Source organism: Castanea sativa, chromosome 5, assembly GCF_040712315.1.
Source record: "Castanea sativa cultivar Marrone di Chiusa Pesio chromosome 5, ASM4071231v1".
Lineage (NCBI taxonomy): Eukaryota > Viridiplantae > Streptophyta > Magnoliopsida > Fagales > Fagaceae > Castanea > Castanea sativa.
This window is the reverse complement of record NC_134017.1, coordinates 72,510,046-72,535,892: the sequence shown is the minus strand read 5'-3', so window position 1 is coordinate 72,535,892 and position 25,847 is coordinate 72,510,046. Positions and strand designations below refer to the sequence as shown.

The 25,847-nt window shown below is 33.6% G+C and overlaps 1 protein-coding gene and 1 pseudogene across 1 annotated transcript; one reads left to right on the top strand and one right to left on the bottom strand.

Moving 5' to 3' along the window:
• Positions 1-14,289: 14,289 nt before the first annotated feature.
• LOC142636913 (G-type lectin S-receptor-like serine/threonine-protein kinase RKS1) lies at positions 14,290-21,477 on the top strand. Its single transcript, XM_075811208.1, has 7 exons — positions 14,290-15,599; positions 17,294-17,422; positions 19,607-19,806; positions 19,990-20,200; positions 20,323-20,560; positions 20,815-20,965; positions 21,044-21,477. The coding sequence occupies exons 1-7, from the start codon at positions 14,321-14,323 to the stop codon at positions 21,344-21,346; spliced, it is 2,511 nt and encodes an 836-aa protein (XP_075667323.1). The 5' UTR covers positions 14,290-14,320; the 3' UTR covers positions 21,347-21,477.
• A 2,830-nt stretch (positions 21,478-24,307) lies between these two features.
• Positions 24,308-25,003, bottom strand: LOC142635742 (RING-H2 finger protein ATL47-like; annotated as a pseudogene).
• Positions 25,004-25,847: the final 844 nt, after the last annotated feature.

The following is a 25,847-nucleotide window of genomic DNA, read 5'->3' as shown; positions in this document are numbered from 1 at the left end:
TAGTTTTGGCTTGATGGGCATATTGAATATGCGGATTCTTTATGGCCAAGAATGAGCATCTTTTTGGTATAGCCATTGACTTTTGAATGTAACCGTACTGTGCTTGGTATTTGTTGCACGGCTTGACTTCAATTGCATGACTTAGACGTAATTGCATGTTAATATCCTTGGATGCATACATGAGTTGATATGTTAAGGATTTTAACACTTTGAAGGTTTTATATATATATATATATATATATATATATATATATATATATATATATATATATATATATATATATATATATATATTACATATATTAATTTGTATATTATATTATATATAATATAATATGAATTTTTTATATGTAATAAAGGTTTTTATTACGTTATATATATTTTTATATATTAATGCTAGTTTAATGAAATTTATTCCTAATGAGATTAGGATTATGTTTTTCACTTGTTTAGCATTATTATCATTCTTGATCTTAAAAACCTTTAATTTAAAATATCTAGTGTGAGAGAGATACAAGGGTTGGATCTCACGGCCTCCATTGTTGATTCATAGCAGTGTGAAATATATACTTTGTCTTTTCCTCGAGCTTAACATTCCATGCAGAGAGTATTTATTTCATAGTCCTACAAGATTGAATTTCTTGGTTTATAGTGGTTTGATAAACACCTTGTCTTAGCTTCGAGCTTTGCATTCCATGCGAAGGGTATTTTATCATGGTACTACAAAATAAGCCTGTTAAAGGGATGAAATGTGGTTACACATGATTCTAGACAATGGTATACACTAGACTAAGTATTATAGTATCCTCTATGCTGAGTTCTTACTATTATTACTTAGAGGCTAAATGTAAAACGGCATATTATTAGTGTTTGATAAGAGTTATCATGATAGCACTAATAATGAGAATAGTTTTCAATCAATCATAGTATTTTATGTTCACTCTATGATGAGGGATATTAAATATGAGATTGGGTTGTCGTTGCATATATTATTTTATGGTTTTATTAAGGTTCCATATTATATGCTTATATGCTAAATTGCTAATGTCCAGTTTACTTATTATATTTATGTTTATTATTTTCAGATTTTATCATGGCATCATTTAGCCTACTTGTTTCTATTCTTAACCAAAACAAACTGACTGGATCCAACTATGTTGACTGGTAAAGAAATTTGGATATTGTTCTTACTGCTGAAGAGCACAAGTTTGTTTTTACTCAACCATGTCCTACATTTCCTTCATTAGATGCTCCTCTTGAGGAAAAACAGCGATATGATTGTTGGCAGAAATCTAATGAGATGGCCAAGTGCTACATTCTAGCATCTATCTCAAATGTTCTACAGTATCAAATGCAGGATGTAGAACTTGCTTCGGACATAATGCATAGTCTGAAGGAGATGTTTGGTGAGTAAGGTCGTTCTGCAAGGCAAGAAACCATGAGGTAAATTTATAATACCAAAATGGCTGCAGGAAGTTCAGTGAGAGAGCATTGTCTTAGTATTATTGCTAATCTGAACACATTAGAAGTTTTAGATGCCGACATTGATGGAGAATCCCAAGTGGATATGATACTCCAGTCACTACCAGAATCATTCAAGGAATTTAGACTCAATTATAATATGAACAAAAAGATTTATTCTTTGTCTGAATTAATGAATGAGTTAGTGGCGGCGAAAGACATCCTTGGTACTTCTAGTGTTAAAGCCAATGTGGGTGAAGCTTCTACTTCTCAACCTAAGTCGAAAGGCAAGGGTTAGAAAAAGAAGAGGAAGGACTTCACTAAGAAAGATGGTAAACAAATTGCCTTAGGGGTTGCCAACAAAGGAAAGAAAACTAAAGGAAAGTGTTTCCATTGTGGTGAGAAAGGACACTGGAAGAGGAATTGTCCAACATTCAAAGCTGCTAAGAATAAGGGTATGAAAAGTTCATTTCTTCTTGAAATATGTTTGGTACAGAATCCAACAGATTCCTAGTGTGTGGATTCAGGTTGTACTAATCATATATGCAATTCTTTGCAGGGGTTCCAGGAGACCAGAAAGTTGAATAAGGGAGAACTATTTCTTACTTTGGCTGATGGGAGCAAGATTCCAGTTGAAGCTGTTGGAGTGTTTAATTTATATTTTAAGTCTAGATTTTTAATATTGGAAGACTGTTTGTATGTACCTAATGTTCGTAGGAATTTAATTTCTGCAACTTACTTAGGTAAACATGGATATTGTGTTATCCTGAAAGACAATGTTTTAATAAAGAAGGATAAAGTGTTTATCTGTTCTGGCAATATTGTAAATGGTCTTTATATTTTAACTCCTGATAAGCATGAATTATACAATTCTAAATTAGATAGTAACTCTCATGTGAAATCATTAAAGAGAAAGTTTTCTTCTACTAGTGTTGCATATCTATGGCACTTGCGTTTAGGTCATATTAATTCAAGTAAGATTCAAAGACTAATCAAAGATCGACTTTTACAGCCCATGGACTTTGATGGTTTTCCAGTTTGCGAATCTTGTTTGGAAGGTAAGATAACCAAACGACCTTTTAATGCAAAGGGTAGAAGAGCCCAAGATTTGCTAGAACTAGTACATTCAGATGTATGTGGTCCTATGTCAATCCAAGCAAGAGGTGGCTATGAGTATTTCATTACTTTCACTGATGATTACTCTAGATTTGGTTATGTGTACCTAATGAAACAGAAGTCCGAAGCCTTTGAAAAGTTCAAAGAGTTTAGGGCTGAAGTTGAGAATCAATTGGGTAAACACATAAAGGCCATTTGATCTGATCGAGGTGGTGAATATCTTCTTGGTGATTTCAAGGATTTCTTGACTGAAAATGGGACTATATCCCAGTTGACTGCACTTGGAACTCCACAACAAAATGGTGTAGCAGAAAGAAGGAATAGGACTCTTTTAGATATGGTTAGGTCCATGTTGAGTTATTCGACTCTACCAATTTCTTTTTGAGGATATGCCTTAAATACTGCAATGTATCTTCTGAATTTAGTACCTTTAAAATCTATTCCTAAAACATCTGTAGAGTTGTGGAATGAGCGTAAGCCTAGTATGAGACATCTCCACATTTGGGGTTGTCCAGCACATGTGTTGAAAGGAAAGTCTGACAAGTTACGGTCTAAAACAGAAGTGGTATTTTTTGTAGGGTATCCAAAAGGAACAGTTGGAGGTTTATTCTATGGTCATAAGGATAATAAAGTGTTTGTTAGCACAAATGTCAAATTCTTGGAAAATGACTATATGAATAATTTTACTCCTAGAAGTAAAGCTGTCTTGGCTAAAATGAATGAACCTATAGTTGAACAACCAATGGATGAAACTAGGGATGATGTGACTCTATTAGATACACCACAAGATACTACTCATGAGATGTCTAGTACACAGGTGCCTCGTCGTAGTGGGAGAATTGTTCAGCCTCCTATAAGATTCATAGGTTTGGGAGAAACTTATGAGGCTATCTCAGAAGAGGCTGAATCGGATCCTTACACTTATGATGAAGCAATGAATGATATAGAAGCACATCATTGGGTCCAAGCTATGAAATCTAAATTGGATTCTATGGATTCCAATCATGTATGGGATCTTGTAAAAGCGCCTAACGGCATTAAACCTGTTGGTTGCAAATGGGTTTACAAGAGAAAGAGAGGGATAGATGGAAAGGTTGAAACCTTTAAAGCAAGACTAGTGGTGAAAGGGTATACACAAAAAGAAGGTATTGATTATGATGAAACTTTTTTACCAATAGCCATGCTTAAATCTATCAGAATTCTCTTATCCATTGCTGCTCATTATGATTATAAGATTTGGCAAATGGATGTCAAGACTGCATTTCTTAATGGCAATCTTGAAGAAGAAATATACATGTTGCAACAAGAAGGTTTCATACCAAAAAATCAAGAGCATATGGTATGCAAGTTGAATAGGTCCATTTATGGACTTAAACAAGCATCTAGGTCATGGAACATCAGATTTGATCAAGCAATCAAGTCATTTGGTTTTGAACAAAATCTTGATGAACCATGTGTGTACAAAAGACATCGAGACAAAATAGTAATGTTCCTAGTGCTTTATGTTGATGATATTCTACTCATTGGGAATGATGTAGGGGTAATGTCATCGGTTAAAGTTTGGTTGTCAAGCCAATTTGATATGAAGGACTTGGGTAAGGCTAACTTTATTCTAGGGATTAAGCTTTGGCGAGATTGCATGAATAAGATATTAGGCTTATCACAAGCTGGATATATAGATAAGGTCCTAGAACGGTTTAGCATGCAAAACTCCAAGAAAGGATTACTTCCTTTTAGACATGGAGTTCCTCTGTCTGATGACCAAAGGCCTAAGACTCAAGAGGAAGAAAATATGATGAGACAAGTTCCTTATGCTTCTGCAGTGGGAAATCTCATGTATGCCATGCTTTGTACTAGATCAGATATTTGTTATTCAGTTGGCATGGTCAATCGATATCAATCAAATCCAAGACCAAAACATTGACAAGCTGTAAAGCATATTCTCAAGTATCTTAGGAGAACGAGAGATTATATGTTTGTTTACCATAGTGAGGATTTGATTCCCATTGGCTATACAGATTCAGATTTTCAATCGGATCTAGATTTCAGAAAATCCACTTCAGAATGTGTTTTCACCTTGGAAGGTGGAGCCATAAGTTAGAGGAGTGTTAAGCAATCTTGTATTGCAGACTCCACCATGGAAGCCGAGTATGTTGCTACTTGTGAAGTAGCAAAAGAGGCTGTTTGGCTAAAGAAATTCCTTTCTGATCTTGGTGTTGTGAGAATGGAGCAAGTTCCCATCACATTGTTTTGCGACAATAGTAGAGCGGTTGCACAATCCAAAGATCCAAGAAATCACAAGAAAGGAAAGCACATTGAGAGGAAGTACCACATAATTCGAGACATTGTTGCTCATGGAGATGTTGTGGTAGTAAAGATTGAAAGTGCAAATAATCTAGCAGATCCCTTTACCAAAGCCTTACCTCAAAGGACTTTCGAGTCACATTTGGAGGGAATGGGAGTTAGATTAGTGCACAATAGTCTTTAGGGCAAGTGGGAGATTGTTAGGAATAGTGCCCTTAAATCCTATTGTATGATGCTATGTATGACATTATGTATAACATGATGTATAACATGATGTATGACTTAATATTGTGATTGATAAAATTATTTTATTATTATCTAAAATAATGGTAACATGAATATGGGACATTATCATATAGTCCATGAGATGCATTGTATGTGATTTATGTGAAAAGTCACAGAAGATGTGAATCACAAGTTCTTTGTAAACTCAGAATTTATAGTTCGTAGTCGGTGATGAAATTGGGCATTTCATCTGCAAAGACTATAATGTGTCAACTAAGATGATTTGTCTTGATCATGGAAGTGAAAACTTCTAGTTGATATGTTGATATGTTTTAAGAGTTAAAACATATTGAATAGGACCGCTGTGAGATTTATTATTTTCCTAACGACTGTCAAATGAATAATAAATCCCACGACTTCTATTTGCATGAACTCTTAATCCTGAGAGAATAATGGACATGATCATGAAGTGTAGTTTGCTTTGATATATCAGGAGTGAGATCTAAAGTTACGGTCAAAACCTCAGTATGTTGGGCAGCCACATTTAGTGTTGATGGAACATATATTCTCAAGATGGAATTCATAGTCTCTTAATGGAGATATAAAATATTCCCTTGAGATAAGTTTAATGGGTTCAGTTATTCAGAGAGTTAGGCCTAACCACTTTAGTAAGAAAGTGCTAAAGTATATATTTATGAAATTGGATTTCATAAATATATAATGAATAACTTTAAAGAATTAAACCGGGTACTCAAGGATAAGATGTAGTAATTTACAAAGTAGCAGTTTACGTTCATGACTTTGTATTACCACGAATATTTTATGAAGGGGTTACGTGTATAATAAAGTCTTGGGATATAATTTATTAATAAGGCCTAGAGTGCAATTATATTTATATAGTGGTATTAAATATAATTAATGGTAACTTTGGACTTGTCAAGAGTTGACAGAAAAGCCCAAGGCCCATTGGAGCTAGTGTCTTATTGGTTCCTTTTGGTCCCACTCCAAGCCACACACTAAAACTCAATTGGAAAGGCCCAATAGGCCAGCCCAATTAGATAATCAGTTGGTTATAAAGGGAGAAACATATAGAATTTTTTTTAAGAAAGTAGTGGAAAAAGAAATGGTGTGAGAGAGTGTGAGACACACTTTCATTCTCCTTTGAAAACTGATTGAGAGACCACACATCTTGGAGGTAAAGTGGAATTGGAGTGAAGATTAAAAGTGTTTCCAAGTGCTTCTAATCTTTATTTGAATTTCTCCACACCAAGGTACGCTATCTTGTTCTTAAATTCTGAAATTTACATTGTGCACGTTATCAATCATGAATGAAATAGTTTGTTGCTTCCGCTATGTGTTTTGTATGAGATACAAAACCAGAATTTTTCCTTCACATAGCACGTCTCATAATTTTTTTTGAGTAAAAATTTTTCTCATAATTGATTATGAGTAATTGTCTGTTACTTTCACATGGACTTACAACTTTTTCTCTATTACCAGTTGCCTGCCACATAGACAATTGTGGTTTTATATGTGTGATCTTAGACGTTTTGCACAAGTAAATCTAAGCCATCTGTTTCTTTTCTTTTCTTTTTCTTTTGAGAAAAGCCATCTATTTCTGTACGGTTGTCACTTGTTTTTATACGATATGTATAGCATACGATTCATAAATATGAACAATACTTATCTACGATTCGTATCTCTTTTTCACTTGATAGTAGTTGATACAATTCGTATCACGTGCGCATGATACTAAGCCACAAATACCTCACTTACAAAATGGCACATAATTCTCTTGTTTATCATGTCTTTAAAGCAAAATATTTTCCTCGTGATTTTGTTGAGGCTTCACTTGGTAATAATCCGTCATATGTTTGGCGAAGTCTTATGGCAGCCCAACAGCTTATGCAACAAGGGCTAAGATGGTAGATTGGTAATGGTGTAAATGTGCAGGTGTGGAAGGATAAATGGTTTCCAAGTTCTTCGACTTATAAAGTGGTTTCCCCTCGGCTGAATTCACCAGAGGATCTTCGAGTTTCTGAACTCATTGACCCGGTTAATAGGCGTTGGAATCTCCATTTGTTGCAGCAATTGTTCTTACCTTTTGAAGTGGAGGAAATTAGCAGTATTCCACTTAGTGATTCCCTTCCCTCTAATAAGCTAAGTTGGATAGGTACCTCTAGTGGTTTGTTTTCTGTTATGAGCGCCTATAAACTTGCCATGGAGAGCTCTGCTGAATCTGTTGGTGCATCTTCTTCAAATGACCATGTCTTGCGCTGTTTTTGGAAGAAATTGTGGTGGCTACTAGCTCCTCATAAAGTTAGACATTTTTTTATGGAGGGCTTGCCGTGATGTTCTTCCAACCAAAGCGAATCTCAAGCAATGTAAGGTGTTATTTGATGATCTTTGTGAGGAATGCATGCTAGAGCCCGAAACTTCAGGCCATTTATTTTTTTTCATGTCCGAGAGCAAAAATGGTGTGGAGCTGTTCAGGGATTTTTAATTCGATTGGTATAGGTCAATTCAATAGTTTTATGGACTTAGCATGGAAGATGTTAATGGTTGATCGTTGTGATGATTATGCGATTGCTTTGATGGGAACGATTGCTTGGAGGTTATGGGGTAACTATAATGAAACTAACAATGGTGGAAAGCGGCTTGGTGAATTGGAGTTGTGTCGTGATACTTCTCTTTGGCTGTTGGAATTTCAAGAAGCCAATGCTACTACTGTACCGTTGCTAACTGAACCTGTGGTCCAACAGTGTTGGCTACCTCCATCAACTCAGTTGTATAAAGTGAATGTGGATGGGGCTGTTTTCAAGGAAATGAAGGAATTCGAGGTGGGTGTGATAATTCGTGATGCTAATGGTTTGGTTGTGGCTGCATTGAGCAAAAAATTCCATGCTCCTTTAGGTCCTTTAAAGGTGGAAGCCAAAGCATTTGTCAGCTTCGGTTATGCATATAATTTATGGGATTCTAAGCTCTCGTCATGATGTTAGGAAAGTGTTGTTTTCTCATGTATGTAGACAAGGGAATATACCTGCCCATCTCTTAGCAAAACATGCTATTAGTATTGTTGACTTTATGGTTTGGATGGAAGAGAATCCTTGTTTCTTGGAACAAGCTCTCCATCATGATGTAATGTTTTCTTCTGTTTAATGAAAGTTTTCAAGTTCGTTATCAAAAAAAAAAAAAAAAAACCTCACGTACAATATCGTACGTAACACCTCAACCCAGATCCATTGTTAGATTGGCAGTCGTGGAACCACTCTCTTCAAGTACAAGCAACATGTACTCAAAACTCATCCTATAATTGACACCTGTTAGAATTATGATTATTGGCTAAATCTTATGTAAAACTAGCTTCATACACCCTATGCGTGTAAAATGAGGTTTTTATTTTTATTTTTTTTCTAGTATCATAATCTTTTTTTTTAAATTTAAATTTTGAATAAATTTGTTTTGAAGTCATAAATTAGTAAGAAAATGTTCTATTTTGTAGGCATTTTAAATGAAATTGGAGATATATTTTTACCTGATTGTTCTCAAGTTTTTTTTTTAGTTAAATATAGAGTTTAAAGGTATTTTTCAACCAAATAAAATTCAACCTAAAAAGAGAAATACTCTTATAAATAGTATAGATAAAAATAAGGTAATTAGCCCTAATTTTGTTGATTGATATATATTGAAGTTATGCAATAATTTCCTGATATTTTATTTGAATTCACGTAATTCATTTGTTTGATTTTTGAGTGGCTGTAGGAAAGTAAAGGAATTAATAATGTCACTTATGCTCGGTTTGTTTCGATCTAAAATATTTTTAAATATAAAATAAAATAAAATATTTTACACTAAATATATTTTAGGGGAAATATTTTCATTTTAGATTGTTTGGTTGTGCATATGAAAATAAAAATGCACAAATCAAACCACCCATCAAAGCCAATCCACCAATCACCGCCAAATTGACACAAACCCACCCAACTTAACTGACCACCCAAGAATATCCATATCCACATCAACACATACATCAGTTCCACAAACAACAAATCCTAAAAAGACAAAACCTGAAAATGCTCCTTCAATAAACCACCTTTTGCTTGAAAACCCAAAAACCAAATCAAAACAAAAACTTTCAACAGAGCACACACCCAAACCCACAGATCTACAAACTACCATGCCCAAATTCCTGATTTTCAAACCCAAGCTGAAAACATCAGATCCTAACAACCCAAAAGGAAACCCAATCCCCAAACCCACGTAGAATCCGAAATAAGAACAGAGAGAGAGAGAACGGCGGCCACCGTTTGTGGTGGCATCATGTGCTCTACCGCCATCAATGGTGGTATGGGTCTCCTGGGTTTCAGCCTTAGCAAACACGAGTAAGGAGAGAGGGAGAAACTGCGGTAGAGAGAGAAACTTGAAAGTGAGAGCCACCCCAGGTGGTGGTTCGCGGTGGCTTGGTGGCGGTGCTGGCAACCTTGGGCTTCGTTGAAGGAAGTGTGAGAGAGGAACTGATGAGCCACTGTGATCGTGAGAAAGAGAGGCTTCCTTGAGCGAGATGGGTTGTGTGAGAAGAAAGTGAGAGGGGTAGAAATTGAGAATAAGTGTCGGGGAGCGAGGGTGAGAAAGAATGTTTCAAATGTTTTACCAAAAATTGTAAAATATTTTACAGTTTTTCCTGAAAATATTTTATTTTTAACTAATAATTTTACTGTAAAATAAACATAGTAAATTATAAAAATATTTTAAAAAAAATATTTTTCATCAAAATAAACAAAGCATTAGGAGTAGACTCAACTAGAATGTAGAAAATTGAATAATATAAAATTTATCGCATTATATGTATAAATTATTATTATTATAATGTAAAAATTAGATTAGGTCACGTTAAAAAAAAAAAAAAAAAAAAAAAAGAAAGAGAGAAGATAAGGATCAAGACCTTCAGGTAACGTTGAAAAAAAAAAAAAAAAAAGAGAGAGAAGAGAATGTTGAAAAAAAATAGACGGAAAGAGGGTATTTTTGTAAAAGTGCTACCATAACACTTTACTCTCCAGATTTTCCTTCCGATTTGGAAGGAAAAAAAATGTGGACCCGGAGAGAAAACTTTCTCCTCGATTTTCTCTCCTTCCTATTTTCCTTTTCCAAATGAACAGCGAAAAACAGTATTTTTTACCCTATTTTCCTTTCTCTATTTTTCATCCTCCCTATTTTTCACCCAAATAGACGGACCCTAAGTGTCGGGAAGCGAGGGTGAGAAAGAAAGTGTAAAATGTTTTACCAAAAATTGTAAAATATTTTACAGTATTTCCTTTAACTGAAAATATTTTATTTTTGACTAATAATTTTACTGTGAAATAAACATAGTAAATTATAAAAGTATTTTTTTAAAAATATTTTACATCAAAATAAACATAGCATTAGAGGCAGATTCAACTAGAATGTAGAAAGTTGAACAAGTTGAGTTCATGTAAGTTATCTTTTGCATTTCCCAATTGCTATTTGAATATTTTTATGCTTTTCCTATTTTTAGATTTATTTGTTTATGAAAGTTGGATATTGAAATTTCTCCTTGAAAAGTTTCTATGAAATTGGATTTGTGTGTTTATGAAACCAAAATGGTTAAGTGGAACTAGCCTCATCACACATGCTTCGCATGTGTAATGAGGCTTTTTTTTAGTGATCTTATTTTGTAGCAAAAAAAAAAATCTATGTTTTTATTTTATATATATAATTTTTATTTTGAGAATATAATTTATAAGAGGATAAAGAAATTTGAAAATCAATAGGAGAGTGGCTCTATTTTTTAGACAATGTTTTAGTGGGAATTAGAGTTGTATTTTTACCAGATTGTCCTTTAGTTTTGTCTCTACTTAAACATACGGATGTAGGGACATATTTTAACCAAAAAATGAGAATCTTAAACAGGAGAAACCCCTAAAATAGTAGTATAAATATACATGGATTAACATACAAAATGGTTTCAATGATCATCCCCTATATGGAAGGAATGAAAATTCTACATTGTGAGTTATAGACATATATGAGTTCATTTGATTGAGGTGAAATAGAGAGGATAGAAAATAGAGAAGAGAATAGTGGAGAAATAGCTAATTTTATAGGCGTTTAGTTGTAGGTAATAACTGAACTATCCCTCCTCCTCCTCTAAAGTGCTAGACCTGCTAAGTTTTTTTTTTCTTCTTCTTCTTATTATCTTACATACTAGACAGGCTAAAAGGACTCCCCATGTCATGTCACTCACGTGTAGCTTAATAAATTTGACATTTATTAACCAATTGTGCTAAGTGAAAGATACCTAATACAATGTCCATTTGATTGAGGTGAAACAAAGGGGATAGAAAATGGAGAAGAGAGTAGTGGAAAAATAACTAATTTTATAAGCGTTTAGTTGCAGGTAATGACTAAACTATCCCTCCTCCTCCTCTAACGTGCTAGACCTGCTAAGTTTTTTTTTTTTTTTTTTTTTTCTTCTTCTTCTTCTTCTTTTCTTACGTGCTAGACAGGCTAAAAGGTCTCCCCATGTCATGTCATTCACGTGTAACTTAATAAATTTGACCTCTATTAACCAATTGTGCTAAGTGAAAGATACCTAATACAATGTCCACTTGATTGAGGTGAAACAGAGAGGATAGACAATGGAGAAGAGAATAGTGGAGAAATAACTAATTTTATAAGTGTTTAGTTGCATGTAATGATTGAATTATCCCTCCTCCTCTAGCGTGCTAGACCTCCTAAGTTTTTTGTTTTTTTTTTCCTTACGTGCTAGACGGGCTAAAAGGTCTCCCCATGTCACGTCACTCATGTGTGCTAATTGAAAGATACCTAATACAATGTCTGTTCTTCTTACCCTATTTTAAATTGAAAATTCACGCTAAGAAGCTAACAAACCCCATCAAAGTCAATAAAGCAAGCCGACAATCACACAACTATCAAAATGTCTAAGGGGTTTCACAATCAAGATGGCAATCCAAACCTCTTCGTAGAGTCGAAAGTAATTATTCGAACTAATTGCGAACCTGCGTGTTGTTAGTGATATTTTTTTTAAGATGGTCTAATTAAATTTATTTTTTACAATTTGAATTAATTTAATAAAAAGTAATGTATTTCATAATCATATTTTTATTTATTAGAGAAACAATCATAAATCATAAATAAATATAAATTCTTTCATACCAAAATAAAAACAATAAATTTTTTCTTAGAAATTCAAAATGTAAGTTAATAAAATTATTTATTTTTTAATAAAGCTTATATATAATATTTTGTGAATCATTAAAAATAACATAAAATTTAGAAATTATTCTTTTAGTTTTAAACAAACTTTCTCAAACCCTATTGTCTTTACCCTATAATCCAAAACACTGAAAAATGTAACTAAAAATTAATAAAACTTAATAATGATTAATTGGACCAATTAGGAAAAAAATTTGTTGTTGATAACCTATTAAGGTTATTTTCTTTGCAAAAGTTGCAATTTCGTCCACCCAAAAAATATTATCAAAAAAACAATTCTTAGCAAAATTTAAGAATTTAATTTCTATATATGCATTATTATAAAATAATGATAATAATTAATATACAATTGCAAAAGCTAAAATATGTCACCCATCCGATTATTTTTGTTTGACTAACTTCTGCTTTTCTATGAATTAATGGTACTATAGAGTGCTTTTAATACAACTATTAAGAGTACTTTGTCCACCCCCAAAGAATTAATAAAGAAACAAAAAATTAGTAAAGTCTCATAGTTTAACATCTAGATTGATCACTATAAAAAAAAAAAAAATCAAATTCTAACTTGCAAAACAACTAATTATTAATCCAAATCAAATCAATAAAGAAAAGAACTTGTGATCGGAAATTGGAATGCCAAACTACCTAAATATGCATAAAAGTCGATATAAATTTACCAAAAAGATAACAGATGTGATGTGAAAATTAAATCAACAATAACAAAAAGAACCATTAGTAGAAAAAAAGTGGTTGAAACAATTAAAAAATTCACCAAAAGAGAAACAAAATTGGAGAAAGAGAGAATTTATTGACCTTTTTGTTGTGGACAACTTGGAAGAAATAGGGGAGAGAGGTGGAAATGAAGAAAAATAAATTTGTATGAAAATTAATATGGAAGTAAATGAAAGGTTGAACAAAGTGAAACTGTAGAATTTAAGAAGATATAAAGGAAAAAAAATTAAAAATCTAAAAGGAACCAAATGAGAATTAAAAACACATTATTGGAGGGGATGAAAGATTGAACTAACAAGACAATGGTTGAAGAAGATGAAAAGTTGAACAAATTAAGAATTGCAAAAAAAAAAAAAAAAAAAAAAAAAAAAAAAAAAAAAAAAAAAAAAAAAAAACCTAAAAATAAGAAAAGATGCTAAAGATTTAATGCATAAAGAGCTTTATAAAATTTATTACAAAACTTCCATTATTATCTATGGTATAGATATGTATAGATATTGTTTTGTTTTTGGTTTTTTAGTTACAAAACTTTCATTATTTAGTTATAAACATCTAAATAAAGTAGATGAATATGTAAAAGCAAAATTATATGTAATATTAAAACCACCCAATATGAATGTGTAAAGTCAATAATCTATTTATATTTTTTTGTAAAAAAAAAAGAATAAAAAAAAATTCTAAATTAAAATAGATGAATATGTAAAGACAAAATTATAAGTAATGATAAATTTGCTTAAGATGAATGTGTAAAATCAATACTCTCTCTCTCTCTCTCTCTCTCTCTCTCTCTCTCTCTCTCTCTCTCTCTCTCTCTCTCTATATATATATATATATATATATATTTAAATATATTAATAAAAGATAAATAAAAATAATAATAATTATGTGCTCAATGACGTAGTGAGGAGGCGGTGCAATAAAAGCATAACAGTAATAAATGTTACACCTCAGCCTTTTGATATATATGTAAGGAGTTATGCTAGTGTCACATAGTGTGGCATAACTTGTGCGACAACTCGCCCACGTGGCGAGTTATGGTACAAGTAGTGCCACTTTATGTGGCACACGTATTATTCATATATAAATGAATATAAATATAGGAGTGGATCCCGATGGCGTGCCAGAATTCTATTAAACTAATAAATTGAAGTCACTCACATGAATAATTCATGACATGCCCCTCCTTTTGGACTTTCATGACTCCTGTAGTCTTCATTGGAAAAACCACATGAATCCTGCTAAACTGTTCTTGAATATAGTATTACTATTACTTTTCTCACTTGTTTTCCCAATTTGCATTTCCTTTAAAAACATTACTCAAAACCAACCCCTCAAGGATGGTCAAATTCTTGTCTCAGACCAAAAAACCTTTGCACTAGGGTTTTTCACTCCTGAAAATTCCAATCGCCGCTACGTTGGGATTTGGTATCACCAAATTATTGAAAAAACTATTGTGTGGGTTGCAAATAGAGACAATCCTCTTTATGATAAGTCCGGGGTCCTTTCCATCAACGGTCAAGGAAACCTTGTACTCCACACTCAAAACCAATCCATTCCCATTTGGTCCACTAATGTTTCTACTTTAACCTCACCAACAAACAATTCCATGGCTATGCTCTTAGAAGTAGGAAATCTTGTTTTGCTCCAACAAGACAATCAAAAGGTATGGCAAAGCTTTGATTATCCCACAGATACTATGCTTCCATTTATGAAGCTCGGGTTGGACCTGCGGACCGGGTTAAACCGGTACCTAACATCTTGGAAGTCCAAAGATGACCCGGGAACCGGCAACTACTCATATAGAGTTGTTACAACTGGGTATCCACAGTTGATCTTATACATGGGTCAAACTCCATTATGGCGTGCTGGATCTTGGACTGGCCTAAGATGGAGTGGTGTACCCAAAATGACACCAAATTACATCTTCAATGGTAGTTATGTGAGTAATCAAGAAGAAATCACCATTTCATACGGTTTAATTGACCACAAAGTATTCTCTAAAATGGTGGATGAATCAGGAACCATGCAACTATCTATATGGCACGAGACAGGATGGGACGAATACTGGTTTGCCCCACAAGAGACATGCGATAAATATTTGCGTTGTGGTCCAAATAGTTATTGTGACCCGTATAATGGGGACACGTTTGAGTGCACATGCTTACCCGGGTTAGAACCCAAGTCACCCCGCGATTGGTACTTGAGAGACGCATCGGGTGGGTGCGTGAGTAAGCAAGGAATGTCTACATGCAATAATGGAGAAGGGTTCGTGAAATTGGCACATGTGAAGGTACCAGATACTTCAATAGCACATGCAGATATGAGTTTGAGTCTGACAGAGTGTGAGCAACAATGTTTGAGGAATTGCTCTTGTATGGCTTATGCTAGTGCCAATGAGAGTGAGGGAGGGATTGGATGTTTGACATGGCTTGGGAACTTGGTGGACACAAGAACGTATTCTGATACAGGGCAAGATTTATACATACGTGTGGATGCAGTTGTACTAGGTACCCCCTTTGTCTTTTACAAAGTTTTATGTACTTATCTTTTACAAAGTTTTAACTTATACCATGCAATGAAAATTTCATCTACTTGTCTTTTTAACATATTATGTAATGTCTAATGCATAAGACAAAATATTTGTCCTTTGGAAATCAATTGTATATATGTTTCCCTATTTTTTTAACCAAAAACTCACATGTAATGAAGAATATATACAACCCATATTGTAAGTTATATTATTTGTGCTACAGAAATAGTTGAAACCCAAACCTATTGTGTTATCTTGGTCAAAGCTCAACCCTGTTGTATTATTCTACTCCAAATTATATTAGGAATCCTATTCCTAATTCAGCATGTTATTTTTGTTATAATACTAATTTTAATTTTGGTTTAGAGTCATATATTGTTAGAGAAATGATTCTTTGCATTCGAAATACATTAATATAGTTTTATAAACTTAAAGAAATATCTCATTCCATACATTTAAAATTTTAAATTACCTGGTCACTACAGAAACTAGAATAAAATATTAATCATAAAATCTCTCTCTCTCTCTCTCTCTCTCTCTCTCTCTCTCTCTCTCTCTCTCTCTCTCTCTCTCTCTCTCTCTCTCTCTCTCTCTCTCTCTCTCTCTCTCTCTCTCTCTCTGATATTATCTTATTCTAACATGGTACCAAAATTATGTATCAATATCTTTACTAAAATGGTATAAAATTACACCCTCATGACCTTTAATAGTCCAGAGAGTAATCCTTACCAATAGTGGCGGAGCCAAGAAGTTGTCATTGGGGGCTGAATAAAAATTATAATTTCCCTGAAGAACCCAAGCCTATTATATTATCTTGCACAAAATCCAAGTCCATTGTGTTATCATAGTCCAAATGTTATTGTGAATTCTAATCATAATTGTAATAGAAATCTTAACTTAATTGGGGTTAGTCTAACATATATACCATTCAATGGGTTTTATTGTAATACACGAAGTTCTATGGTAAAGATATAGGCATTTAGGGTATGTTTGTAGACTGTAGGCATTATAATGTAATAATTATTCCTTTGGTTTAGCTATTCAGTAGTTTGGTTATATTTTTATTACAGGGAATAGTCATTCCTTATGAATAGCCATTATTTAAAATAAAGAATAACTATTCACCTCTAAAAGGGTTATAATAATTATTCCTTACTAGGTGTATAAATTTCTAAAATTAATATATTTTCAAATAAAAAAACTTTTCAAATGCTCATAACAATTATCAAAATAAAAAATTATTAAAAAATAATTAATCTCTCTTTCAAATTTGAAAAATATTATTATTTAGGAAATATAATTATATGAGTAAGATATTTCCTAAAATACATCTTAGGTTTGATTTATAATGCTTTCATTCAATTGTCTTTAGAGTTCTATTATTGTATTACCACCAAATAAATGAATAGTAATAAGTATTACATTATAACGTATTGTATTCCTTGTAATACATATTTCTATTCCTATATAATTACCATTACAATCTACCAAATATGTCCTAAAAGTTTTCAATTGCGAACATAAGGTGTGCTAAGTTTCAACTGCATCTCTCTCTCTCTCTCTCTTAATATGTTTTTCTTTTTTAAATGTGATATCATAGATATGTCTCGCATTCTCTAAACTTAGTAATAGTTTAGCACATAACTTAGTAATACTTCTTTTTTACCTTAGCTCAATATGCTCAGAAAAATGGTCTTACTCGGAAAAAGAGGATGTTGACAATTCTGGGAGTTTTTGTTGCGGTAATGTTTCTTCTTGTGGTCTTGGTTGTATATTGGTTGGTAAGGAGAAAGAAAAAAGGTAAGCAAATATTTACTCACTCTTTTGTTTAAAGCAGCTTCTTTTTAACTTATTTCTTTATTTCTAAGGTTGGTGAACAAACGATATGTTTGAGAGTTGTTAACTTGTTCGAGGTATGAGAAATACCAACTTCAATTATGGTATTAATTTAGACCCCACATTTTAAATACAACTTAGTTAATTTCAGGCTAGTCTAATAATTAAGTCCAAATTTAAGTGATAACCCAATTAACATGAGCATGGATGATCAATAAGCATGGATAAACATATAAAATGAACAACCTACAAAAAATCGAAAGGAGAATAATACAGCCATAACACATGAATGTGTTATTGAAGAAGAAAACTCAAGTGTCAAGCATAAAAACCTCTTTGCAACCTCACCGCTGAAAACGATCCATTAGAGTAGATAGCTGTGATACATAATACATACAAAAGCCTCCAAGTATAGTAGTATCTATGTACTCAATCATGTTGGGTTGTAGATTGACCTCGGTTAATTAATTCAATTACCGAAATTAATTAAGTTGGTCAAATTACATGAAAATCATGGAGGCACACACAAATCACCAAATAAACTAAAGTACAACGGAAATTAAATTGACATGATGATTTGTTAACTAATGAGGAAAACCTCTCGCAAGGCAAAAACCCCCACCGAGTGATTTTTAAGTTACCATTCCCAAAAAAATCACTAATCACTAATCAATAATCAAGCGGTTACAAGTATAAGAAATCTTACTACTATCCTGACCTATACCAAAATATCAACCTATAATTGAACCTTCACTCTAATACTCAAATGGAATTAATCTTGTAGAGACTTCTTCCTTTTTGCACGGATCCTAGTGTCTAACTTCTCAAAAACTATTGTTTGTTTGTTGGATGCAAAGTTCTTCACTTTAAAACACGTTGAGAATCTAGAAGCACTTAGTTACAAAACTCTAAGGTGCATAAAAACGCAATAGCTTTTTTAAGAATATATGAGTTTTCTAATTTGAGTCTTTGTGTCATTGATAACTTTAAAATAAAGTTTTTATATCCTCTAGGAGTTTAGTGAATGAAACCCTAGCAATTTAAGTCATCATGGCTGAAATTCTAAATTGAGAATTCTGGATTTGTATAACTCGATAGATCGAGAGGTGTTGAGCTAGTGTCGAGATTTCTTCATTAAGTCTCGATAGATGCTAGTGTCGAGCTTATGTCAAGACTAGTGTCGAACTTCACTATTCTAGCTTTTCTTTACTTGTTTCTTGGTTCAATCTTCATGTCTTCATTGATTTCACTTGTCTGTACTTATCAACACACTTCTTGATATCCTAAACACATCTTAGATCTACCCAATTACAAGTAAAATGCATTTTGTTAAAGGATATGCCAACACATAACAAATATGACCCTAACAAATCCCTCCAAACTCCTATTCGCAACCGACTCCACGAGTCCTATGTCCACGCTAACTCTGATCTGCAATTGTCCTCCAATAGCAATCTTCAAGTTGGATGTACTGTGGTGGCCCCAATGCTTCCCAAATTTTCAAACAACACAAATTCTTTGAAGGATACTTATGTATGAAGGATTCAATCTCCTCTCATAGTGTTTGAATTTGTAGAGAGGGAGAAGGTAGAGAGAAATGGGTATATGAACTTGGGCTTATCTTGGCTCACTAACACTTCAATTTGGAATTTCTGGGTGTCAAATTTCGCGAAAAATGAAGCTTAAATAAATGGACAAAAGGTTGGCACAGTATAATTAAAATAAATAAATAAATAAAGAGAGTAACAAATTTCTCTCAAGTTTTGGCATTTTTGCTTGACAAAGTGTCAAGTTGTAGCATGCACTTTCAAGTTCAGCTTGAAGCCTCTTGGTCCTAATACAAAATACATCCCATTTCAGGTATTGACATACAAAACAAATGTTCAAAAAATACATGGAGAATTGTCATAGAATCAACCAACTATCTAAAGATCTTGACAAGGTCAATAAAAGAAACCCAAAGGGATTTTCTGTCAATGATAAGCTGAAAATTATAAACTCAAATTTTCCTCTTATATTCCTTTGTTTCTTTCTTTTATATTAGTGTATTTTCTCAGTTTTATTAACTTGGACTTTTGTGTGAGAATTCTTGAATCTTGGTTGGACAAATAAGTTAACTAGCATTATTTGTTACTTGCTTTATGATAGATAAGAGGCAAAACGCATATTCAAATAGTGTTGCCTCCAATTCACCATACTTTGAAGACTCCCCAAGTAGAAGGGACCTTGATGGAACTACAAGAAATTCAAATTCACCATTATTTGATCTAAGAACTATTATTGCAGCCACAAATAACTTCTCTGTTGCTAACAAGCTTGGTAAAGGTGGTTTTGGCTCAGTTTATAAGGTAGTCTCCTTGAACAAGCCTCAGAATTTGCATAAAAAATTCCGTCACAACTGGTTAAGAAAAGAAAATTCATTGAGCATAACTTTGTTAGATGAAATTGAGCTTGTCCAAATAATTCTCTAAGTTGACTTTCTCTCAACAATTGGGCACTATGACAAAATGAAATTTGGACTATAATTGCAGGGTTTGCTACAAAATGGAATGGAAATTGCTATAAAAAGACTATCAAAATGCTCTGGACAAGGAATAGAACAGTTCAAAAATGAAGTTGCACTAATTGCTAAGCTCCAACATAGGAATCTTGTGAAAATTTTAGGTTGTTGCATTCATGGAGAAGAGAAGATGTTGATCTATGAGTACTTGCCAAATAAAAGCTTGGACTCTTTCATTTTTGGTATATCTTCTTTTCACATCCTCCAATTACAAACATATCATATCCTAGAAGTGAGATTATATTATATACGTAGTGCAAGTAAGTAGAAATGCAATCTAATCCAAGTTCCCATTTCTTTTTAGATGAAACAAAAAGGTTAAGTTTAGATTGGGGAAAGCGATTTGAGATAATTTGTGGAATTGCTCGAGGACTCTTATATCTTCATCAAGACTCAAGATTAAGAATTATTCATAGAGATTTAAAGGCCAGCAATGTTCTACTTGACAATACATTAAATCCAAAAATTTCAGATTTTGGTATGGCTAGAATTGTTGGAGAGGACCAAATTGAAGCAAATACAAATTGCGTTGTTGGAACATAGTAAGTGTGCTAGAAAAAAAGTAGATATATTTATACTTTTCAACTGATTACTTGACTACCATTTTTTTTATCTAAGAAGAGGGTACAAGCTTCAAACTTTTGTAAGAAAAAATATTAAGGATATTTTCGTAATTTTCTCCCTATTGTGCTATTTCAATTGTTACATGCTATGTTAGTGCCCTAAGGCTATCTTTGATCATTTTTTTTTTAATAATGAAAGGCTTAATAGTTTCTTTTTCATTGTGCTATGACAGTGGTTATATGTCACCAGAGTATGCAATGCAAGGACTATTTTCAATAAAGTCTGATGTATATAGCTTCGGGGTCTTGCTACTAGAGATAATTATTGGTAAAAAGAACAGTGCTTATCATCATGATGGTCCTTCCTCAAATTTGATTGGACATGTAAGTACATGTGCAAACAATGACTTCAATATTAGGCCTATATTGCTGGGCCTGCTATGATGACTATGTTGTTTGCAGGTTTGGGACCTATGGAGAGAAGGCAATGCCACGAATATAGTCGACTTGTTACTAGGTGAGACATACCCTGCTAGTGAAGTTTCAAGATGCATTCAAATTGGGCTTTTATGTGTGCAAGAACATGCAATAGACCGACCTACCATGTCAACAATTGTTTTCATGTTGGGTAATGACACACCTCTTCCTTCTCCAAAACAACCTGCATTTATTTTGCAGGGTTCTTACAATAGTACAAATAGATCAACTAGCGAAGCATCTAATTCTGTAAATGAAATAACAATTTCTACACTTGATGGTCGCTAAAACCCCATACTATTTTCAGTGGTGTATTAATATTTGTTATAGACCATTACAACATAGGAATGAATTCCATAAGTCTACTCTACACAATTATTTTTCTTGTATAACATAGTATGTATAATGTAAAGTTGATTTTTAAAAATAAAAAATGCGTAATACCACTGCTATTAAAATGGTATAGTACAAAACTTGTAATGAAATCACCACTTTCTCAATAATGCTTAATGTGTGCTTTCATAAAATTTTGTAAACCAAGAGTTAAGTGCTTATGGTCAGTGATGATAACTTCATTGGTTTGCCAACTGAGATGTCCAAGTTTAAGTGCAACCAAGGAATCTGGAAAAAAGTAAAGGAATCTATAAATCTAATACACTGCTGGTAACTTTTAGTATCATTTTATAATGTCAGGGTATTATTTCCAAATGGAAAGTACACTTGAACTGTTGAACATAAACAAGAGTAATAAATAAGGTGGGAGATAAATATAGAACTTCAGGGTAGATATTATCTTCCTATAGCAAGGGAAAGTGAGACAGAACTCTGTCATAAAAACTAACAAAATTTTCTCCCTTTTGCCTGAAAGGTTGACAAACATTGTTCTTGTTTCTTATGCATGGTGAACAATGCTAATGCATTACATTACAACAACATGGCGTAGTCTAGCTTTTATGCTGCTTCTTATACACATGAACAAAATCTGCTTATTAGACCAGTTCTCTTGTTATAAAATGTGATTTTGGCAGACCCTAATGATTTTTATCAAGTTTTGGCGATCATAATTTCTGTACTCAGCCTTGTCATGCGGTTCCCTCTATTGTTTTGGTGGCCATAACTTGTAACATTTTGTTGTAAAATAGCATCCTTTGTTGTTCACAGATCTTTCCATTTCCTACAAAACTGCTATAGGTTGAATTTCTCTGATCTTAATGTAATATTTGCAAGAAATGTAAATAGGAGGGGGAATTAGGATTTCTGGACTTTCTTGCTTGCTAGATGTAACAACTCCTGTCTATCAAAAAAAAAAACTCCTACACTCGGATACTCATTGTGATATAGTTGAACAAAGAGAACCAAGGATGAGAAATAGAAGAATACTGGAAAAACCTCCTATAGTTACTGTTTGAAGCAGAGGCCCAGCATGAGAGAGAGAGAGAGAACAAAGCTATCATGACCATAAATCTTTCTTACCACTTTCAAGATCTCCCCCTCCCATATCTAGTACTAAAAGGAGGACTTTAGTTCAAAGGATGGGTTTTTTAGTCACAACGAAAAGGGAAAGAACTCCAAGCCTCAAAAGCATGATGGAAAAACAATTATCAATCATGATTTTTTTTTTTAGCACTTTCACCAAAAGGAAAAACTTTATACACACAACACAACAATACAAACATAATTCTGGCCTCCCTAAATAATTAACCATACCCAAATTTCAACCAATCTATATCTTCATGTTGCATTAGATTTTTATCATAAACGTATGAAAAAAGAAAACATTTAGGAAGGCATAGAAAGTTGCAGGTGCTAATAGTAAATAAGCCTGCTTTCAAAGGACTTCCTTGACTTTTCATTCTCGAAAAGTGAAAGTCTATGTTTAATTAATTGACAGGTTGCAATTAACACCATCTTAGCTAATCTGATTCATAGAATTGTCTTCGACTGAATGCTGCCTAGCAAGAAAAGACCACGGTAGAGTGGAGAGAAGTAATTATTCAGGTGAAGATCCAAAATGCTCGTCTCTTTTTGAGGGTCCAAAGACAATTCTAGCTTTAAGAAGGTCCAACGACATCCGAAATGTTAGTCCCCAGTTCCTACCAACCAACCTCTTGTGTGTAATTGACATGTTGTTAGCTTTAATAAAAGTAGGCCATATCTTTCGCAAGCTCATTTTTTTACATGCCCCAAAAAAATTTACATGAAAAAAAATCCGTCTTGTATGGGTCAAAATTTTTTTTAAGGAAGTATTACTTAAATTACCGACACAATTAATATATTATGGGCCAAGTGCTTAATCAAGTAAAAGATCCCAAAGGATTGAGACAACGCACATAACAGAACGAAGAACTTGATTAAGATCTGATTAACGAATATGTCCTTTGGATCCCAAGGATTGGTATGATAAATACAGCTTTTCACTCTCAATTGCTATTACACTTTGACACTTTTATCACTTGAATTTTTCTGGATCCCTTCTCGTGGGGGATTAGTCCCTATTTATATTGGAGGTTCTTCCTTCACCGTCCACTTCTAGGGTGGATGGTGAGCAGAGGAAATACTTGTCCCATCTCCTATTTCTCCCTTTTTTTTGAGATGAAAGTGGGTGGAAAAAATGATGTTGGATACTGTTTTAATTTTAATGGGCCATTCAGCAATAAATGCAGCACTGTTAGTGAGTGGATGTCATTAAAGGTGAAAGTAATGGTTACTTCACTAAGACGTTTCCTCCTTTGGACAGTCCTTGTCTAACTTCAAATGTAGCCGAGGACGAAGGGCTCCTCTAAAACTTGACGAGGAGGTGTTGGCCCTCAGATGGTTCCATAGAGTCATTGACGATCATGCTTCCTCCCTTTTCCTCCCCGGCTCCTTGGTATACCTTCGGGATATTTCAAGGTTGGGCTAGCTTTGCCTGAGTGGACAATACTTTCTTTCTCTGACTCTTCCTTTGTATCTTTGGGCTTACTATCACAGGCCCTTTTGTTACAATTGGGCCTTTCCCCCCACACTTCTCTAACAATCTTGAATTTCATTACTGCAACATAATGCACGCTATGGACCTATTAAAAAAAAAAATGCAGGCTATGGAACTTGTCCTTGAAACTTTTGGCAAAACATGAGAAATTTTTTAATAAGGGGTATATCTTCCCAATAAAACTAGAAATAAGAAAAACAGGACACAAAATTACTAGCTTATATGTGTGTGACTGATTAATCAAGAAAAAAATAAATAAAACCTTAGTCATACACCTTTTACAAAGCATGAGTTTCATCGTTATTAATCGGGATGCTTGCATTAAGGAAAGGTAACAAATCCATATGATTGTTCGAAGTACTTCGAAATCCGCTCTTCTTTGACCAAAGCCAGATCTTGGATACAGAGAAGCTCTCACCCTTTCGGCCACTGATTTTCTTTCCCTCCACATCCCCACTATCTGAAAAAATTGCAAGGTATCCTGTCTCATTGACATGCTTCACATTACTTCATCCATCACCAATACCACTACCATCAGACAATGCCACTTATAGATTTGAATCATCAACCACATACTGAAATGTACCCATTGAGATTGAATAACATCTTGTAGCATCCAAATTACAGCTACTTGTTTCCCCTTCTATCCTTCCACAACCTACTCCATCATGTAAGCTTCTGAACTTCCCAAGTCTCACAGAAAATCAAAATACTCTTTTTTCGCCAACAGCTTCCTCTATATTTATTGGCTTCTAACTACTAGAAGACCTATTCTCTCCATCATTAAAAAACCTACTTGATTGCTCCCTGGAAACAGCTAAATTAAGTGCTGGAATTTCCATAGGATTGCCAAAGCCCAATAGAGTCCCTCTACCTAGTGGGCATGTTGAGTTTGCAAGAAGCCATATATCTGTACACTCTATAGGAAAAGCATGACTACACGTAGGAAGCATCCCATCTTTATGAAAGACCATAGATGAAGAAGAGTTCTGCTAGAATACTATAAGCACAAGTACTGGACTAATTCTCTTGAAAGATCATGTAGGAGTTGCTTTGGTCTCATAGTTAGAACTAAAATATGGAGCACAGAGAGATGACTGAGAAGGTGGGTATACCATGAAGGGAATTAACACAAAATTCCCAAACATGTGAGAAAAAAAATAGAGAAAACACACACCAAAGAAAAATAATCACACGCACAAGATAATATTTACGTGGTTTGGCAATTTGCCTACATCCACAGAATTGCAGGGATTTCACTATTATCAGGAAAAAATACAAAATGTAGTAGTACAGTTTTTCACTCTCGAAAACAACAACAACAACAACAAGAAATTCTAATCACCAATCACCAAAACAGCGGTTTCTATATCCTACACACAGAATTCACAATGGGCTACAAAACATGCCAAAAATATCAGCCCAAGCTTCTGCTCCATGAACTATGCCTCAGAAAATCTCCCATTAAAAATTGCACTCTGACTGTCTCTATGTAGAATGCCCATCTCTTGCTTCTTACCTAATTCATCTGAGATGTCATGTAGCCAAATCATCTTCTTTCTAGCTTCAATTGCTATAACATACTCAGCTTCTGTAGTAGACAAAGTAACAATCTTTTGTAAATTTGAAGCCCAAGATATAGCTATACCACCCAGAGTAAATACAAACCCAGTAGTACTCTTTCTACTATCAATATCACCAGCAAAATCAGCATCTACATAACCCTGTAGTTTCAAACTTGCACCTGTGAAGCAAAGATATGTATTTGATGAACCTCTCAAATATCTCAGAATCCACTTGACTACCTCCCACTACTGC

Bases quoted from the DNA above. Each gene is read 5' to 3' on its own strand.
- LOC142636913 (XM_075811208.1), top strand. From the start codon at position 14,321: ATGAATCCTGCTAAACTGTTCTTGAATATAGTATTACTATTACTTTTC. The intron at 17,423-19,606 runs GTAAGCAAATAT...GCTTTATGATAG, and splicing joins GGTAAGGAGAAAGAAAAAAG to ATAAGAGGCAAAACGCATAT. The intron at 20,201-20,322 runs GTATATCTTCTT...ATTTCTTTTTAG, and splicing joins CTTGGACTCTTTCATTTTTG to ATGAAACAAAAAGGTTAAGT.